Source organism: Ipomoea nil, unplaced genomic scaffold (assembly GCF_001879475.1).
Source record: "Ipomoea nil cultivar Tokyo-kokei standard unplaced genomic scaffold, Asagao_1.1 scaffold3087, whole genome shotgun sequence".
In the NCBI taxonomy this organism is placed as follows: domain Eukaryota; kingdom Viridiplantae; phylum Streptophyta; class Magnoliopsida; order Solanales; family Convolvulaceae; genus Ipomoea; species Ipomoea nil.
Window position 1 is genome coordinate 1,904,807 of NW_017619515.1, and position 14,508 is coordinate 1,919,314.

Genomic DNA, 14,508 nt, shown 5'->3' on the forward strand with positions numbered 1-14,508 from the left:
AATTAAAATTCAAACAAATTGAGAAAGAATAATTTGTTCAAAGTAATTATAATTTAATATCAACTTTAGAAAAAAAAATTTTTGAATAAAACCCATAAGAAGAAGCTAAATATGATGAAGAGAGAACAGGCCCCAAAAAAATTCAGCAAGCCCCAAAAAAAAAAAATTTTTAGGCCCAAATTTCTGGCAAGCCCAAAGCCAAAAAAAAAAAAAAAAAAAAATTTGGAGCCTAGGTCTGGCCGAATTGGGCCAGACCCGGCCCAAAAAGCAAAATCTCATCATCTTCTTCATCTGCGCTGCGCGACACGAACAGAGGATGCAGAGAACCAAATCGACGCCGAGGGAGAAGCAGTGGCGGAGAAGCCGGGAGGACCCGACTCCACCACCACCGCCAGACCACTCGCCACCGCCGCCACGCCATGTCCGTGTCTCCGCCGCCGGCCACCTCCGCGCCATTGAAGGGAGCAACCCAGTGCCGCCACCACCGTCGTCCTTGGCGGGAGTCAGCCAGCGCCACCGGAGGGGCGTGCATCGCCGGCGAACGGAATCCGGCGAGCACTCCCCTTTCCGGCGAACGGGAAAAATTGGCGAAGGAGAAAAAAAAAACGCAGAGCAGTACGGGAAAAACAAATCTGAATTTTTTTTTTTTTTTTTAACTAAATGCGGAAAAAAAAATTACACAATATTTCCAGCAGCCCAACAGAATTGCACATTACATATGTATTCGAAATTATACAAAGAAAGTATAGCATATGTAAATGATTGTATTATGCAATTGAATCAAAGGCTAGGCAGAGATAAACTTGGCTCGGATACCAAATGTAAGCACACAATCCACGTAACAATTAATAGATACGTGGCTATTGAAACAGAGTTTAGATTACCAACCTCCAGCCATAGCTTTAGATCTTGATCACCAGGGACTCGTGGTCTGATGAGCAGAAGTTCCTCGGGCTGCTGTAAAATCTCCGTAGGTTTTAGTTATGTTTCTCTCACTTCTCTCAGTGACTTTAGATGGTGTATGATACGTCAACCGATCAGAGAGAGGACTTGGGAGTCTAAATAACCTACATCCCATCAATATAGGTAACTAATTACCTAATGCTGACTAAGTTCTAATACTTAGTCAGCCTATTGATTTGCACCACTTAAATATTATTGTTATTATATAATAAACTTAATAATAATAATAATGATAATACATAAGGAAAACGTTACACATATGGCATCTAAATTTATAAAAATTAGGAGCCAAGTTGTAGAGATATGTGAAGGATTGCCACACTCAATTCTTGTAGTTGCAAAACGTCTATCTAAGTGTGACAACATACAACAAGAATGGAAGAAGGTTGAAAAGGAAATAGAGTTGATTGGAGTTCTAGATAGCAGAGCACTCACCCTCACTTACCATCAATTGCCACAACATTTGAAAGTTTGCTTTCTATATTTTGGAGTTTTTCCAAAACGTAGTGCAATCAAAGTGGAACTACTTATTAGGTTATGGATTGATGAGGGATTTATTGAGCCTTTGGAGAATAAAGGGTTAGAAAATCAAGCTTATGAGTATTTAGAAGAGTTTATTAATAGAAGTCTTGTTCTAATTGACAATTGGAGTTTTGGTGGAAAAATTAAGAGTTGTAGGATGCATAGTGCTTTCCATAGCTTTTGCGTAAGAGCAGCTCAGAAAGAGGGCATTTTATGTGCTTTAAATACTCGGCAACTTCCACGAGGGTCATTTAGCATGTTTGCAAATTCATGCCGCTGGTTAAGTTTATACACACATAAATTTGACTATTATGTGTTGTTAAAAACAAACAACCCTCGTTCCATTTTCTTCTTTCAAGAAGATGCAGAAATATTTGTATCTTTCAAGTTGCTTAGAGTTTTGGCTTTTGTTCCATCTTCATTTCTTCAAAGAGTGCCAACACGCTTACAGGATTTAGTTTTTTTGAGATACCTATCTGTATCTGAATGGTTTGAGGGTCTTGAGTATGTAGTGTCAACCAATCGAAATTTGCAGACACTTGTTGTTTCTGGTAATGAATCCAAACTTGGAGCCCCTCCGCCTCTCCATTTGCCTTGTACAATTTGGGAGTCACCCCAGTTACAACATATTGAACTTGACAAATCTTATGTGATTGATCCTCCAAGCATGGATAAAGATAATATGCAAACATTATCTTGGGTGTGTCCAACTCATTGCAAAACAGGAGTCTATTGCAGGTTTCCAAACATTAAAAATTTGAAAATCTTTGTTTCTGGCAGCAATCCAATTATTTTGGATAATGTTGAATGTTTGGAGAGACTTGAGAGGCTAACAATGTCAGTTTCGTTAAGCCATGTTGTAACCCTTCCAAAACCATCTGTGTTTCCTTCACAACTACAGAAGTTGAGCTTGAATGGTATTAACCTGTCGGAGAGGGATTTAAAGGTAATTGGCACGTTACCTAAGTTTGAAGTTCTCAAATTGAAAAATGTCTTTCATGGGAAAGTATGGGAAGTAGAAAAAGGAGGATTTTATAGTTTAGACTTCTTGCTTCTTGAAGATAAAACGCTCAAGCAATGGAGAGCTGATGCGTATTATTCATTTTGTTATCTTAAGCGCTTAGTCCTAAGATTTTGTTATTGTTTGGAAAAAATTCCTTATATGAGACGTCATTCGTTGAAGTCTATTGAGTTGCAGCAGTGTTGTCCTTCCGTTGTTACTTCTGCAAAGGATATCCAACGATTTAAAAGGGAAACTAGAGAAGGAACTTTTAAGGTTAGAAGCTATTTATTTTTCTATTCATCAATATAATAATGCTATTTTTCTTTACAAAATCTATTGCAATTTTCTCCTTCAATTCTCATTTCACTTTTTTTTTTTTTTCATTTTGCATTCTCTTTTTTTATATAGCTCGAAATCAGATGAATCACAATACACACATAGAAGAGTCTCTATCATACCTTCAGATGTTGAATGGCAAGCTAAGGTATATATGGATGTATGTAATCTTGTATTTAAACAAATTTTGTATGAAGAAGAGGATATATAGCTTTTGATTATATTTATTTTTAGTTATATATGATATTATTTGATTTTCTCTCGTTATATGTTTTGTATGTAAAAGGATATCTAGGAAGAATATCTCAAGTCCAATAATCAAATTCAAAGATGAACTGAAGATCAAATGATGATGACTTTTGTATGTAAAAGGATCACATAGGAGAGTCGTCTCTATCAATCTCAAGTCGAATCTCGTAGTTTAGATAATTGTGTAGCAACTGTATGTCTCAAGTTGTAATGGTACTTTTGAGTTGTGATTAAATATTTTTTTTGCATTATGTATGTGGATATTACACTTTTTGGGTGTGAAAATATTTTCAATATTTGTTAAAAGTTTTGTAATTCAGTGATATAAGTGTGATTAAATGCTATATTAAAATCTTTGAGCATGTTAGTGTCTTATGTTGTGAGTTTTTTTTTATCTTGTGTTATTAAATTATGTATCTTAAGAATATAAATTCAGTATCTAAAATAAATTAGTAATTGTGTCTTATGTTATTAAATTTTGTGTATTGTGTTGTGAAATTTTGTGTCTATGAACACAAATTATGTACCTAAATAACTTTTTGTACTCAATTTAGTCCTTGACTTTGATTGTTTTGCACAATTTAATCCTTTGTTAAAAATTCTGTTAATTGAGTGTTATAAATAGGATCCTAATAGTAATTTCTCATCCTTCATCCCATTTGGAATGATTCCTTCTTCTTCCCCTTATTAAGATTCACGTAGAAATGTAAATCTTTGTACCCAAAGATTTATTTACTCTGTATTTATTTATTTAGGGTTGAAGTTGATTTGGATACGAAGATTTGCATTTCATCTTCCCCGCCGCCGTGCCTGCGAAGAAGATGAAGTCCGGTGAGCTCATAGACGACTAGTTCCCGATCATTGGACCTCGCGGAAAACCTCCTCCGCCTCTGCCGCCGTAGCGGTGACCACCACCTCCACCTCCGCTCTGTGAGCACTCCCTAGCAAAGTGCCTCCTTCTTGCTCTGCTTCATTGAAGTTTGGGACAATTGCTTCTTTAGGCAACATTGTCTTCCACTAAAACTGCTTCTGGAAATTCTGAGTTCGTACAGATCTAGAAACACACAAATTTAGAACCCAAAAAGGAGAGTATTAGAATATCCCAAATCCATAAAAATCACCCAAGAAAATCTCAAAAATAAAGCAATGCCCAGTTATCCACATACAAACCTTGTTTCTGAGTTCAACCCAAACATTGTTTCTGAGTTCAACCTAGAACTCTGCCTTCTCTCTAATAATTCCACTTTTGTTTATAACTCCACATACAACTGCTTTCCGGCATCTCTCTCGCAAGGCAGCACCGCCACTAAGGAACAAATGGATTTCAAGAGTGATAATTCCCTTTGCTTAAACCCTAAATTATTGGCCTTTCAACTCTGGGAAATCTCTTTACTATGTTTTCTTGTGTTGATCTCATATTCCTAATGAAAGTTAATATTCATCAAAGCTGCAACTCATCCACCGACCAAATCTATCAGGTAAACAATCCTTCAATTTCCAATCCAAAATAATCAAATCGCAACAGATCTGACTGGAAAAATCAGCCGTAGCAACTGCCCGACGACAGATCTGAACACCGGAACATCAATGAGGTTCCGGCGATAGCTTTCGACGTACAGACATCGCACCCACCAACCACCTAAAGCCGTCATTTAACTGGAAAAATACGCCAGTCAACGGGGCAGGGATCCACGACGGTAGAATGTATCCATCGGAAAATGCTCCAGTTCACATCCCATCTCAACACCGCCACCAAACCACCGACACAATCCTTACGGCCATCGGAGTTCCCAGCCGTGTTTTGAAATAAATGGTGAAGTTAACGGCGAACAGAACCCAGCCACCTCTGGTCGAAATGAGAAGGAAATACACACTCAAACCCAAGATGGTTTAGAGAATGAAATTATATTTTTATCCTCCATTTTAACACCTCACAAACGGCAGTTTCAAATACTTTCAATTGAGGACCAATTTGGTCAGAAATAACATAGTTGAGGATGCAATTGGTCAATTTTAAAAGTCGATGACTAAAATGGTAAAATCCTCATAGTCGAGGGACCAAATCGGTAATTAACTCTTTTAAAAAATGACTAGATTGTGTAAAACCATTAAAATCAATGACTAAATTGAGTACAAAAAGTCATTTAGGACTAAATTGAATAAAATCACTATAGTCGATGACTATATTAAGGATTAACTCAATATTTTACTATTATATTCAAACTTTAATGTCAAGCGTGATTGCAGCTGGAAAATAAATCCTTTCGCTAACTAAATAACATGATATCCTAAGACTCCCTCTAACATAAATTCTTATACAGGATTCTATTATATGTAACACTTTCAATCCTTTTCTTCATAAGTTGTGGTCCCCCATTTGAGGTTGTCTTAACTCTTAGGTCACTGCCTTAATGACTCCTTCTTTAGTATGGTCCAAATTAAATTAAACATTCTGTTTAAATCTTTGTCATAATATTCATACTGCAGCCTCTGATCTTTCTTATTTTGGTATCATTCTGAACAATTGTCTAGGTATCATTACTACTACTGGGAATGTGGTTGTTAAACATGTTTTGCGAAGGCAAATTTTATAGCTCATGTTCTTGTGAAGGCTGTGGGTTCCCAGTATAATCCAGGCGAATTTTATAAACTTTCGTTCACGGCTCAAACTTGCTATAAAGGGGAAAAAAAGAATTTGGTCACAAATGGACGGAAATTGAGCCGGAAAGACCATTTGTGCTAAAAAAAAAAATGATAGTCGTGGACTAAGTTTGCAAGTATCGAAAGCCGTGGAACAATCCTGTTAGTGCCACAATACTCGTGGGACCAAAAGTGCGAAAAATTCTTCGTTCACACTTACGCATGTAGGTTGTGAATAAGTATATATATATATATATATATATATATATATATATATATATATATATATATGTATAGTGAAAGGTTCCAGTGCTTAAGATGCGTGAATTTTGTGCTTAAGGTGCGTGAGAGTTGTGCTTAAGATGAGTAACTTTTGAGCTTAAGGTGCGTGAGTTTGTATTAAAACTCACGCACATTAAGCACAAACCTCACGCACCTTAACCACAATACTCACGCACACTAATTAAGTACAAAACTTACGCACATTAATCAACCGCACAACCACACGGGAAGCTATACCTGCACCTGAACCCTTTATATATATATATATATATATATATATATATATATATATATATATATATATATATATATATATATATACTACACAGTAATATATTAACATTTTTAAAAATACAACTTTTTTAAAAAAAATAAATATGAAAAAATTAATATTATTTAAAGACTTTTCTTATCTTTTTGAACTTTGAATTAAAAAAAAAAAACAAAAACAAAAAAAAAAAACAAAAAAAAAAAAAAAAAAAAAAAGCTGTTTTGTAAGGCAACTTAATTTCTTTAATGATCGTTCAAATTTTGGCCACTTTGGGGCCAAGTCCTGTAGGGCAGCATGCCCCTTGCATTACGATACTTGGTCACTTTTGGGCCAAGAAACTTTGTATGGCTAACCTGCCTTTGTTAGGTGATGATATACACTTAAGCTTTCATAAAAAAAAAAAACAAAAAAACAAAAAAGCTCGCGGACCGGCCCGCGGGGCCCGCCAATCCGCATAAGGCGGACTTTGGTTGCATAAACCCTAGCTTACGGGTTTGGTGGGCCAACTCACAAAAGCCCGCAAAAAATTAGGCCCAACAAATTTTGATCACTAGATGAAGTAAATCTCTAATCTTCTCGTTAGTATCTAGATTTCCATCTCTTATCTTTACACTCTGTCCACAAGGGGTACAGACCTCATCACCTCATATACCAATGACCTTATATTATTACAAAAGTAAAATTTCAAGGTAATCAATCTAATCAACTAGGCTAATGCTACGGAATTAGTTTTATGTGACTTCTAGATATATATATATATATATATATATATATATATATATATATATATATATATATGAAAGGGTTGGTGCGGGTATAGCTTCCTGTGCGGTTGTGCGGTTAGATCTGAGCCGTTGATCAAATCTAGATCAACGGCTCAAATCAATGAAAAAAAATGCGTGTCTGGAAGAAAGAAGCATAAGCTAAAAATGGCGCACCTTAAGTGATAGAAACACGCACCTTAAGTATTAGATTTTAAACACAAACTCACGCACATTAAGTACAAAACTCACGCACATTAAGCACAACCTCATGCACATTAAGCACAAAACTCACGCACTTTAAGTATTAACTCACAGACCTTAAGTTTCAACAACTACTGACATTAAGCACAAACTCACGCACATTAAGTACAAAACCCACGCACATTAAGCACAACCTCACGCACATTAAACACAAAACCCACGCACTTTAAGTATTAACTCACAGACCTTAAGTTTCAACAACTACTGACATTAATCACTAACCTCACACACATTAAGCACAAACCCTACGCACATTAAGCACAAACTCCACTCACATTAAGAACAAATCTCACGCACCTTAAGCACAAAAGCCTACACTTTAAGTTTTAACAACTGCTCACATTAAGCACAACCACACGCACATTAAGCACAAAACTCACGTACCTTACGCACAAGACTTACACATCTTATATACAAAACTCACGCACATTAATCACAGAACCGCTCATCTTAATTTTGACCTAGATGTAAAAATTACAAAATTGCCACCGCGTTTTTTTTTTTTTTTTTTTAAATTTTGGTAATCCTGGACGTTGATTTAAGCGAGATGAATGACCCACATTAAACCACACAACCGCACCTAGGCACACTATATATATACATATATATATATATATATATATATATATATATATACATATACATATACATATCTACTATACTAATAAGAGCCCAAGAGAGTTAGGCCTATAATGGGTAGAAAAAATGGCGGTCACAGATTTTAATCAAATGAATGGCTCAGATTGATCAGATTTTAATTTTTTCTTATGAATTTCCTAATTTATCCTTAATGAATATGATTATCCGTTAACTTTTCCGTTAAATATTATCTTTTCCGTTAATATCTGTTAGTTCACCGTTAACTTACTCATTGATTTCAATAAGAAAGGTCTTAAGTTCGAACCTCATCCCAATCAAAGTTGGCATAATTAGTACTCTATTTTATTTTTATTAAATAAAATAATAATTTAGTAGCTACAACAAAAAATAATACATATGCATTTCTTTAATTTAGAATTATGTGTCTACAATGTCTTTATTCAAAAAAAAAATTCATTATCAATAAATTAAATAAGAGAAATAATTTCATTAGTTATATTGTCTTTATTTTTCTCCAATATAAAAATTCTTTACATTCAAATTCATCAATTGATTATATTCGCTGCATTGTCCCTACAATGTTTTTATTAAAAAAAAATTATTCATTATCAATAAATTAATTAACATAAATAATTTTATTAGTTATATTGTCTTTATTTTTCTCCAATGTAAAAATTCCTTACATTCAAATTCATCAATTGATTATATTCACTACATTGTCTATTATCTTTTTTGTGCACTATTTTTTTTAAATTAAATATCAAAGTTATAATACAAAATAATGCTATATATTTATTTTCCAAGTATTTTATTAATATCATGAAAAAATTAAAAAAATATAGTTAATAAAGTCAATCATATTAACTACTTGGGAGATTTGTTGACAAAGAGAGTATTCAAATCACACAACAAATTGAAGTGAGAACTATCTCGCAATGTCCTTGTTCGACAACCAGCAGTTAGCGGTTAGCGTTAGCGGATTTGACCAACGAATTATATCAACGGTTGGTAAAAAGATATTTGAAAAAATTAGTTGTTTAGATTAACATGTAAAATGACCTAATGATATACATATATTTAATAAAAATAATAATAATAATAATAATAATAATAATAATAATAATAATAATTGTTTTTAAAAAATAAAAAATAAAAAAATATAATTAAGCCAATCATATTAACTACTTGGGGATTTAGTGATAAAAAGAGTATTCAAATCACACAACAAATTGAAGTGGAAAACTACTTTGCAATGTCCTTGTTTGGCAATCAACAGTTAGCTCTTCAATATTAGTATATATTTAATATTTTATGCTCTAATTTTTATTTGCTCTCCCTTATGTCCCGTATTTGGTTTCAACCATACCTATACAATTATTTTATTGAAAATTATAATCAATCTTGACTATATTATCTTGCATTTGTAAACTTAGAATTTACCTATTTAAATATGCAAATTCAACATTCAATTATCTATGCAGGAACAATTCCAATATAATCTTGCATTGATATTTACTTTAAAGTACTTATTTAAAAAAAAATTGGGATTTATCTCATTTAATCAACATGTGATAATATTAACTATCTTGCATACTCTCTTTGTCAAAGAGAGTATTCAAATCATACAACAAATTGAAGTGTGAACTACCTTGTAATGTCATTGTTTGACAATCAGCAGTTAACGATTAGCGTTAGCGGATTATATTAACGAATTTGACCAGCGAATTATATCAACGGTTGGTAAAAAGATATTTGAAAAAATTAGTTATTTAGATTAACATGTAAAATGACCTAGGGTATAATAATAATAATAATAATAATAATAATAATAATAATAATAATAATAATAATAATAATAATAAAAAATAATAATTGTTTTTAAAAAATAAAAAAATATAATTGTTCAACATTTAATTATGCATGAACAATTGCAATATAATCTTGACTTGATATACTTTAATGTACTTATTTAAAAAAAAAAAAAACATTGGGCATTATCCCAATCGCGCAATGCGCGTAAAAAACTAGTATATGTATATGTATAGGCGAGTTCAGGTGCGGCGGTGTCCTTAAGTGCGACGGTGCGGCGTAACCAATAGTTCAACAGATATATACACCATCAACGTTACGAAAATACATACAAATTAGGTAAGCATCACCAAAAACACATCATTATGTGTGAGTATAAACACCATACAATGTTCGAAAATACACCATTGAGGTGTTGTGAGTTATATGGTGTATTTTTTAGATCTGTTGTGTATTCTATGATGGTTTTTTGCATTTCATTGTGGTGTGTTTCCCTTACACTGTTGGTACATGTTGATAACACTGTTGGTGTATTCTGAAATTCTGCCGTACCGTCGTACGGGAAGACCTTGTCGTATTTGAACTTTCTTCTATTATATATATATATATATATATATATATATATATATATATATATATATATATATATAGATTTTGGATCAGGTGAGGTACCTAATTAAAATGAGGTCCGGTGAGGGTCGATCCTGGGCGTTGATTTTTGGTTTTGTGCGGATGTGATTAGAGGCAAGATCAAGCTTATAATGAGATGATTCGTTTACTTTGGGGGTATTAATGTAATTAGTCATGAGTCATTATTGTGTTGCCGTTTTTATATTGATGCACCGATTCGGTGTCTCTTCGTTTCTTCTCCGCTAGTCACGGTAGAGATCTTTCGCTGCTTCTCGTCCGGCTATTTTCTTCTCCGTCACTGCGTTCGCCGTCCGCTATCGCTAGAAATCGGTTGGGAAGGCGTCTTCGGTGCCGTCTAATGGCTGGTTCTACCAACACTCGTTCGAAGCAACGGAGAGCTGCTTCGTCTGGTTCCCGTTCAAGTATTTCGAATTTCCTATTTTTTTTTGCTTCGATTGCTTCGATTTTTTGTTGTTGGTGTTTAATTTTGTTTGTTTTTGCGTTTTCCGACGTATGCGTTTTTGCGTTTGGGGGGAGGGGGGTGCGGCGGGTTTTACCTGCTTCTAGGTTGTTTTTTTGGGTTCGCCCAGTTTGGTTGGGGAGGGGGGGGGGGGGATGCGACTAATTTTGCCTGCTCTTAGGATTTTTTTTGGGCTCCCCGTTTTTGAATTCCGATTTTTTCCGGTGGGGGCACTGGCGATGTGTTTGCATGGTCGTGGTTCAGCGTTTTTTGTTGGGTGGGTAGGGTCTGGGGGGTGATGGGTGATTTAGTGGGTAGGGTTCTGGCTCATAGTTTTTTTTGTTTTTGATTTGTTTTGTTTTGGGTGGGTAGCGTTTGGTGTACACGGGTGGGTGTTTCAATCTGCCGGGGGGTGGTTGGTTGACTGTTGCGGACTGCCGGGGAGTTTGTGGTGGGGCGGTGTGGTGGTGATGCTGGCATACCATCTTTCGGACTGGCGGCGGGGGGTGGGGTGGATGATACGGTTTTGTTTGTTGCGTTTTTTTTTTCTTTGGTGTTAGTTTGTATCTATTAACCAGAAACGCACAGACATCTTAGTCATATGCTACTGTACCTGGTAGAGTTTCGGGGTGTTGGTGCCAGGGGGGTTTCAGGGGGGGGGGGAGGGTGGTCTGATATGCTAATGTAATAGTGGGTAGTGGTGTGTGCGTTATATTAGTCCAGCATGTGCAATCTTCATGATTTATTTACATTGTGGACAAACTTTTGTAATATATATTTATTATTTATTTTTTCTGTAGTTTAATTTTTTGTTTATTTAATTGGTTGAAACTTTGTTATTCCTACTGATATGAAACTGAAGATTATGCTATAGGTGTTGAGTCTGTGTGTAGAGCTCTAAATTGGTAATCTTTTGTTTAGATAATGTCATTTTGTATTTTGTTATGTGTGGTAGTAGTTTAATTTGGATGTAATTTGCCATCAAAATTCTGAATGTAGTTTTTTATGGTTTATTATAACATGTAATCTTCTAGTGCTATGTACATTACATTGGTTGGGTGTGTGTGAATTACTGTGCGGTATTTTTTAATTTGCATCATTGTTGTAAGTAAATATTAGTTCTTTTCGTTAGTTTTTTTTTTTCTTTAAATCCGTTTGACCTCTTTCATTGGTGTAGTTTTTTTTCAACAATATTATTTTAGGTCCATTCTGCCAGTTACATACTTCATGTTTGTTTGTCTTGTTTGTTTATAACGAAATTCTCAGTGTGGTGTGTCCTGCTGTGATATGGTGCTTTCGTTTATTTATCTTTGTTTGTATGTAAAATGTTATTTCCCGTTTTTTGTTGGTTATGTTTTTAAATGTTATTGTTGGTAGAATAGGCAATATGTGGTCTGCGCATTAGTCATCTTGGTTTTTTGTTTCTAATTTAGCGTGTGTAGTGTAGTGTTATAGCGTGTGCGTATAGTATTACCTTCCTTGTGGTTTTAATTCAGTTTTCTCCTCTATTTTTTTGACCAAAATAGGCATCTTGTTTTGGTGTTTGCTTTTTTTAGGGATCAATTCTGAGGTCTTTGTACCCTCACCTGGTGCAGACTCGCCTAATACTCAAGTAGATCCACCAGCCCCTCCGTTACGGTGTCTACTCCTGCTCAAGGAGATCCGCCTTTTGGGGGGTGCACAAGCTGGTTCCGGGGGTAATGATGTAGGTAACTTCCCAGATATGAAAACTCGTGCATCTCCGAAGCATTTAGTTGCAGAGCTGAAGCGATTTAATGCGTTTCAACGGAAAGCCGTGAATCAAATTGGGCTAGGGGAATTCAGAAACTGCAGCATAGTTCTTATAGAACTTAATCCCATCTTCAAGTGTTCCGAATATATTTATTATTTATTTTTTCTGTAGTTTAATTTTTTGTTTATTTAATTGGTTGAAACTTTGTTATTCCCCCAGTAATACCTTAGCTCTTTGGATCTCGAATTACATGAAAAACATTTTACACCTCCAATTCACCAAAACGCACACGCCACAACAGTAACAAACACACAACATTACAAGCACACGCACAGACCACAATTCCAAACGCACACGCCACAACAGTAACACGCACATACCATTACAAGAAGACGCACATACTACATTTCCAAACGCACAGACCCCCCAATAATACTTCCGTGACGCCCCAAAAATAACAAACCACTTCTACCCATTCAGTTAACTTCTTCCATATCCGGGCAAACAACACGCATTCAACCATACCCCTAATAATACTTTAGATCCATGGATCTCAAATTACAGAAAAATCAATATAAACCTCCAATTCACCAAAACGCACACGCCACAACAGTAACACGCACACACCATTACAAGAAGACGCACATACCACAATTCCAAACGCACAGACCCCCCAATACTACACAGCTCAATTTCCGTACAGCTGCTACTACAAGATTACGACTCATACACAAACAGATTCCAACCAAAATTATGGCCAACACGCACACGTACAAGAAATGCAGTTGCACAAGCCGTACCTATCTAATGCACCAACCAATTGTCAAAAAACAAATTACAAACCAGTCCAATACCACATACCAGTGTTTTTACTCTCCATTCACAAGAGTTCAACTTTTCTTCTTCTCTTGTTCTCTCCGGTGTTGTGTTCTCGTTCGTATCCCTAACATATATACATTCTATGTATTACCATTCTTATTCCATCTAATATTATGCTAAATAAGTAAATAGTACTAATTTATTTTATCCATAATTAACAACACTATTACAATTACTCTTTTATCCTTATGTTTAAAATCTAACCTTTATTATCTAATACATATCTTTCAATCACATCCATCAAATTCTAATAACTTAATGGTTGTGATGAGACCTCATGACCTCATTTTAAATAGAGACCTCATGGGAACCAAAGCCTATATATATATATATATATATATATATATATATATATATATATATATATATATATATATATATATATATATAAGTTCAAATACAGCAGGTTCTTTAGGTGCGACGGTGCGGCCATATCAGCATCGTCCATTCTACTTAATCTAACGGCAACGGCTAATTTATGAAGATTTGAAGATTTAAGCGCGTCTTGGTAAGTGGGTGTATTATGATAATTATAGTGGTCATTTATATCAGTCGCTTGACCGAATACACCATTAGTGTTAACAAAAGACACTAATAGTATAGTGCTAACCACTACGCACTTTGATCAGGGTTCCTACTCTTGCTCATATGATCATCATGTCCATAACATGACTTTGCCATATGATCATCATGTCCATAATATGACATTGCTAGATCCAAAAGAAAGTTGAAATTTGTTTTGTAGGAAACTCTGATCTCTTTATGATGATCTAATAAATTAATCCTTCGTTCTCAAAAAAATATAATACTTTATATATAGTATAAATGTAATATTTCATAGCACAAATATATAATCAATACTTTAAGCTCCATATATAATACTTTATAGTATAAATGTAATACTTCATAGCACAAATATAAAACACAGTTTAAGGTAAATATGTTTAATACTTCCTTAAACACAATACTTTATAGCCAAAATGTAATATTTCATAACACAAATCTAATACATAGTTTAAGATAGATATAATCAATATTTAAGCGTTAAACACAATACTTTATAAGATATATAAATGTAATATTTCGTATCACTAATATAGTACACCC

At 34.5% G+C, this 14,508-nt stretch overlaps 2 protein-coding genes across 2 annotated transcripts in view; both read left to right on the forward strand.

Annotated features, from left to right (window-relative positions):
* Window positions 1-14,508, forward strand: part of LOC109166123 (putative late blight resistance protein homolog R1A-10) — a 54,699-nt gene that overhangs the window by 16,898 nt on the left and 23,293 nt on the right. The window contains exon 4 of the mRNA XM_019315009.1: window positions 10,868-10,871. The gene's annotated coding sequence lies outside the window, so the exon portion shown is untranslated. The remainder of the gene's footprint in view (window positions 1-10,867; window positions 10,872-14,508) is intronic.
* On the forward strand, window positions 1,223-4,131 carry LOC109166126 (putative late blight resistance protein homolog R1A-10). Its single transcript, XM_019315011.1, has 2 exons — window positions 1,223-2,761; window positions 4,075-4,131. The coding sequence occupies exons 1-2, from the start codon at window positions 1,223-1,225 to the stop codon at window positions 4,129-4,131; spliced, it is 1,596 nt and encodes a 531-aa protein (XP_019170556.1).

Coding starts and splice junctions, on each gene's coding strand:
- LOC109166126 (XM_019315011.1), top strand. CDS start 1,223: ATGGCATCTAAATTTATAAAAATTAGGAGCCAAGTTGTAGAGATATGT. Junction 2,762..4,074: donor CTAGAGAAGGAACTTTTAAG/GTTAGAAGCTAT, acceptor TTGCTTCTTTAG/GCAACATTGTCTTCCACTAA.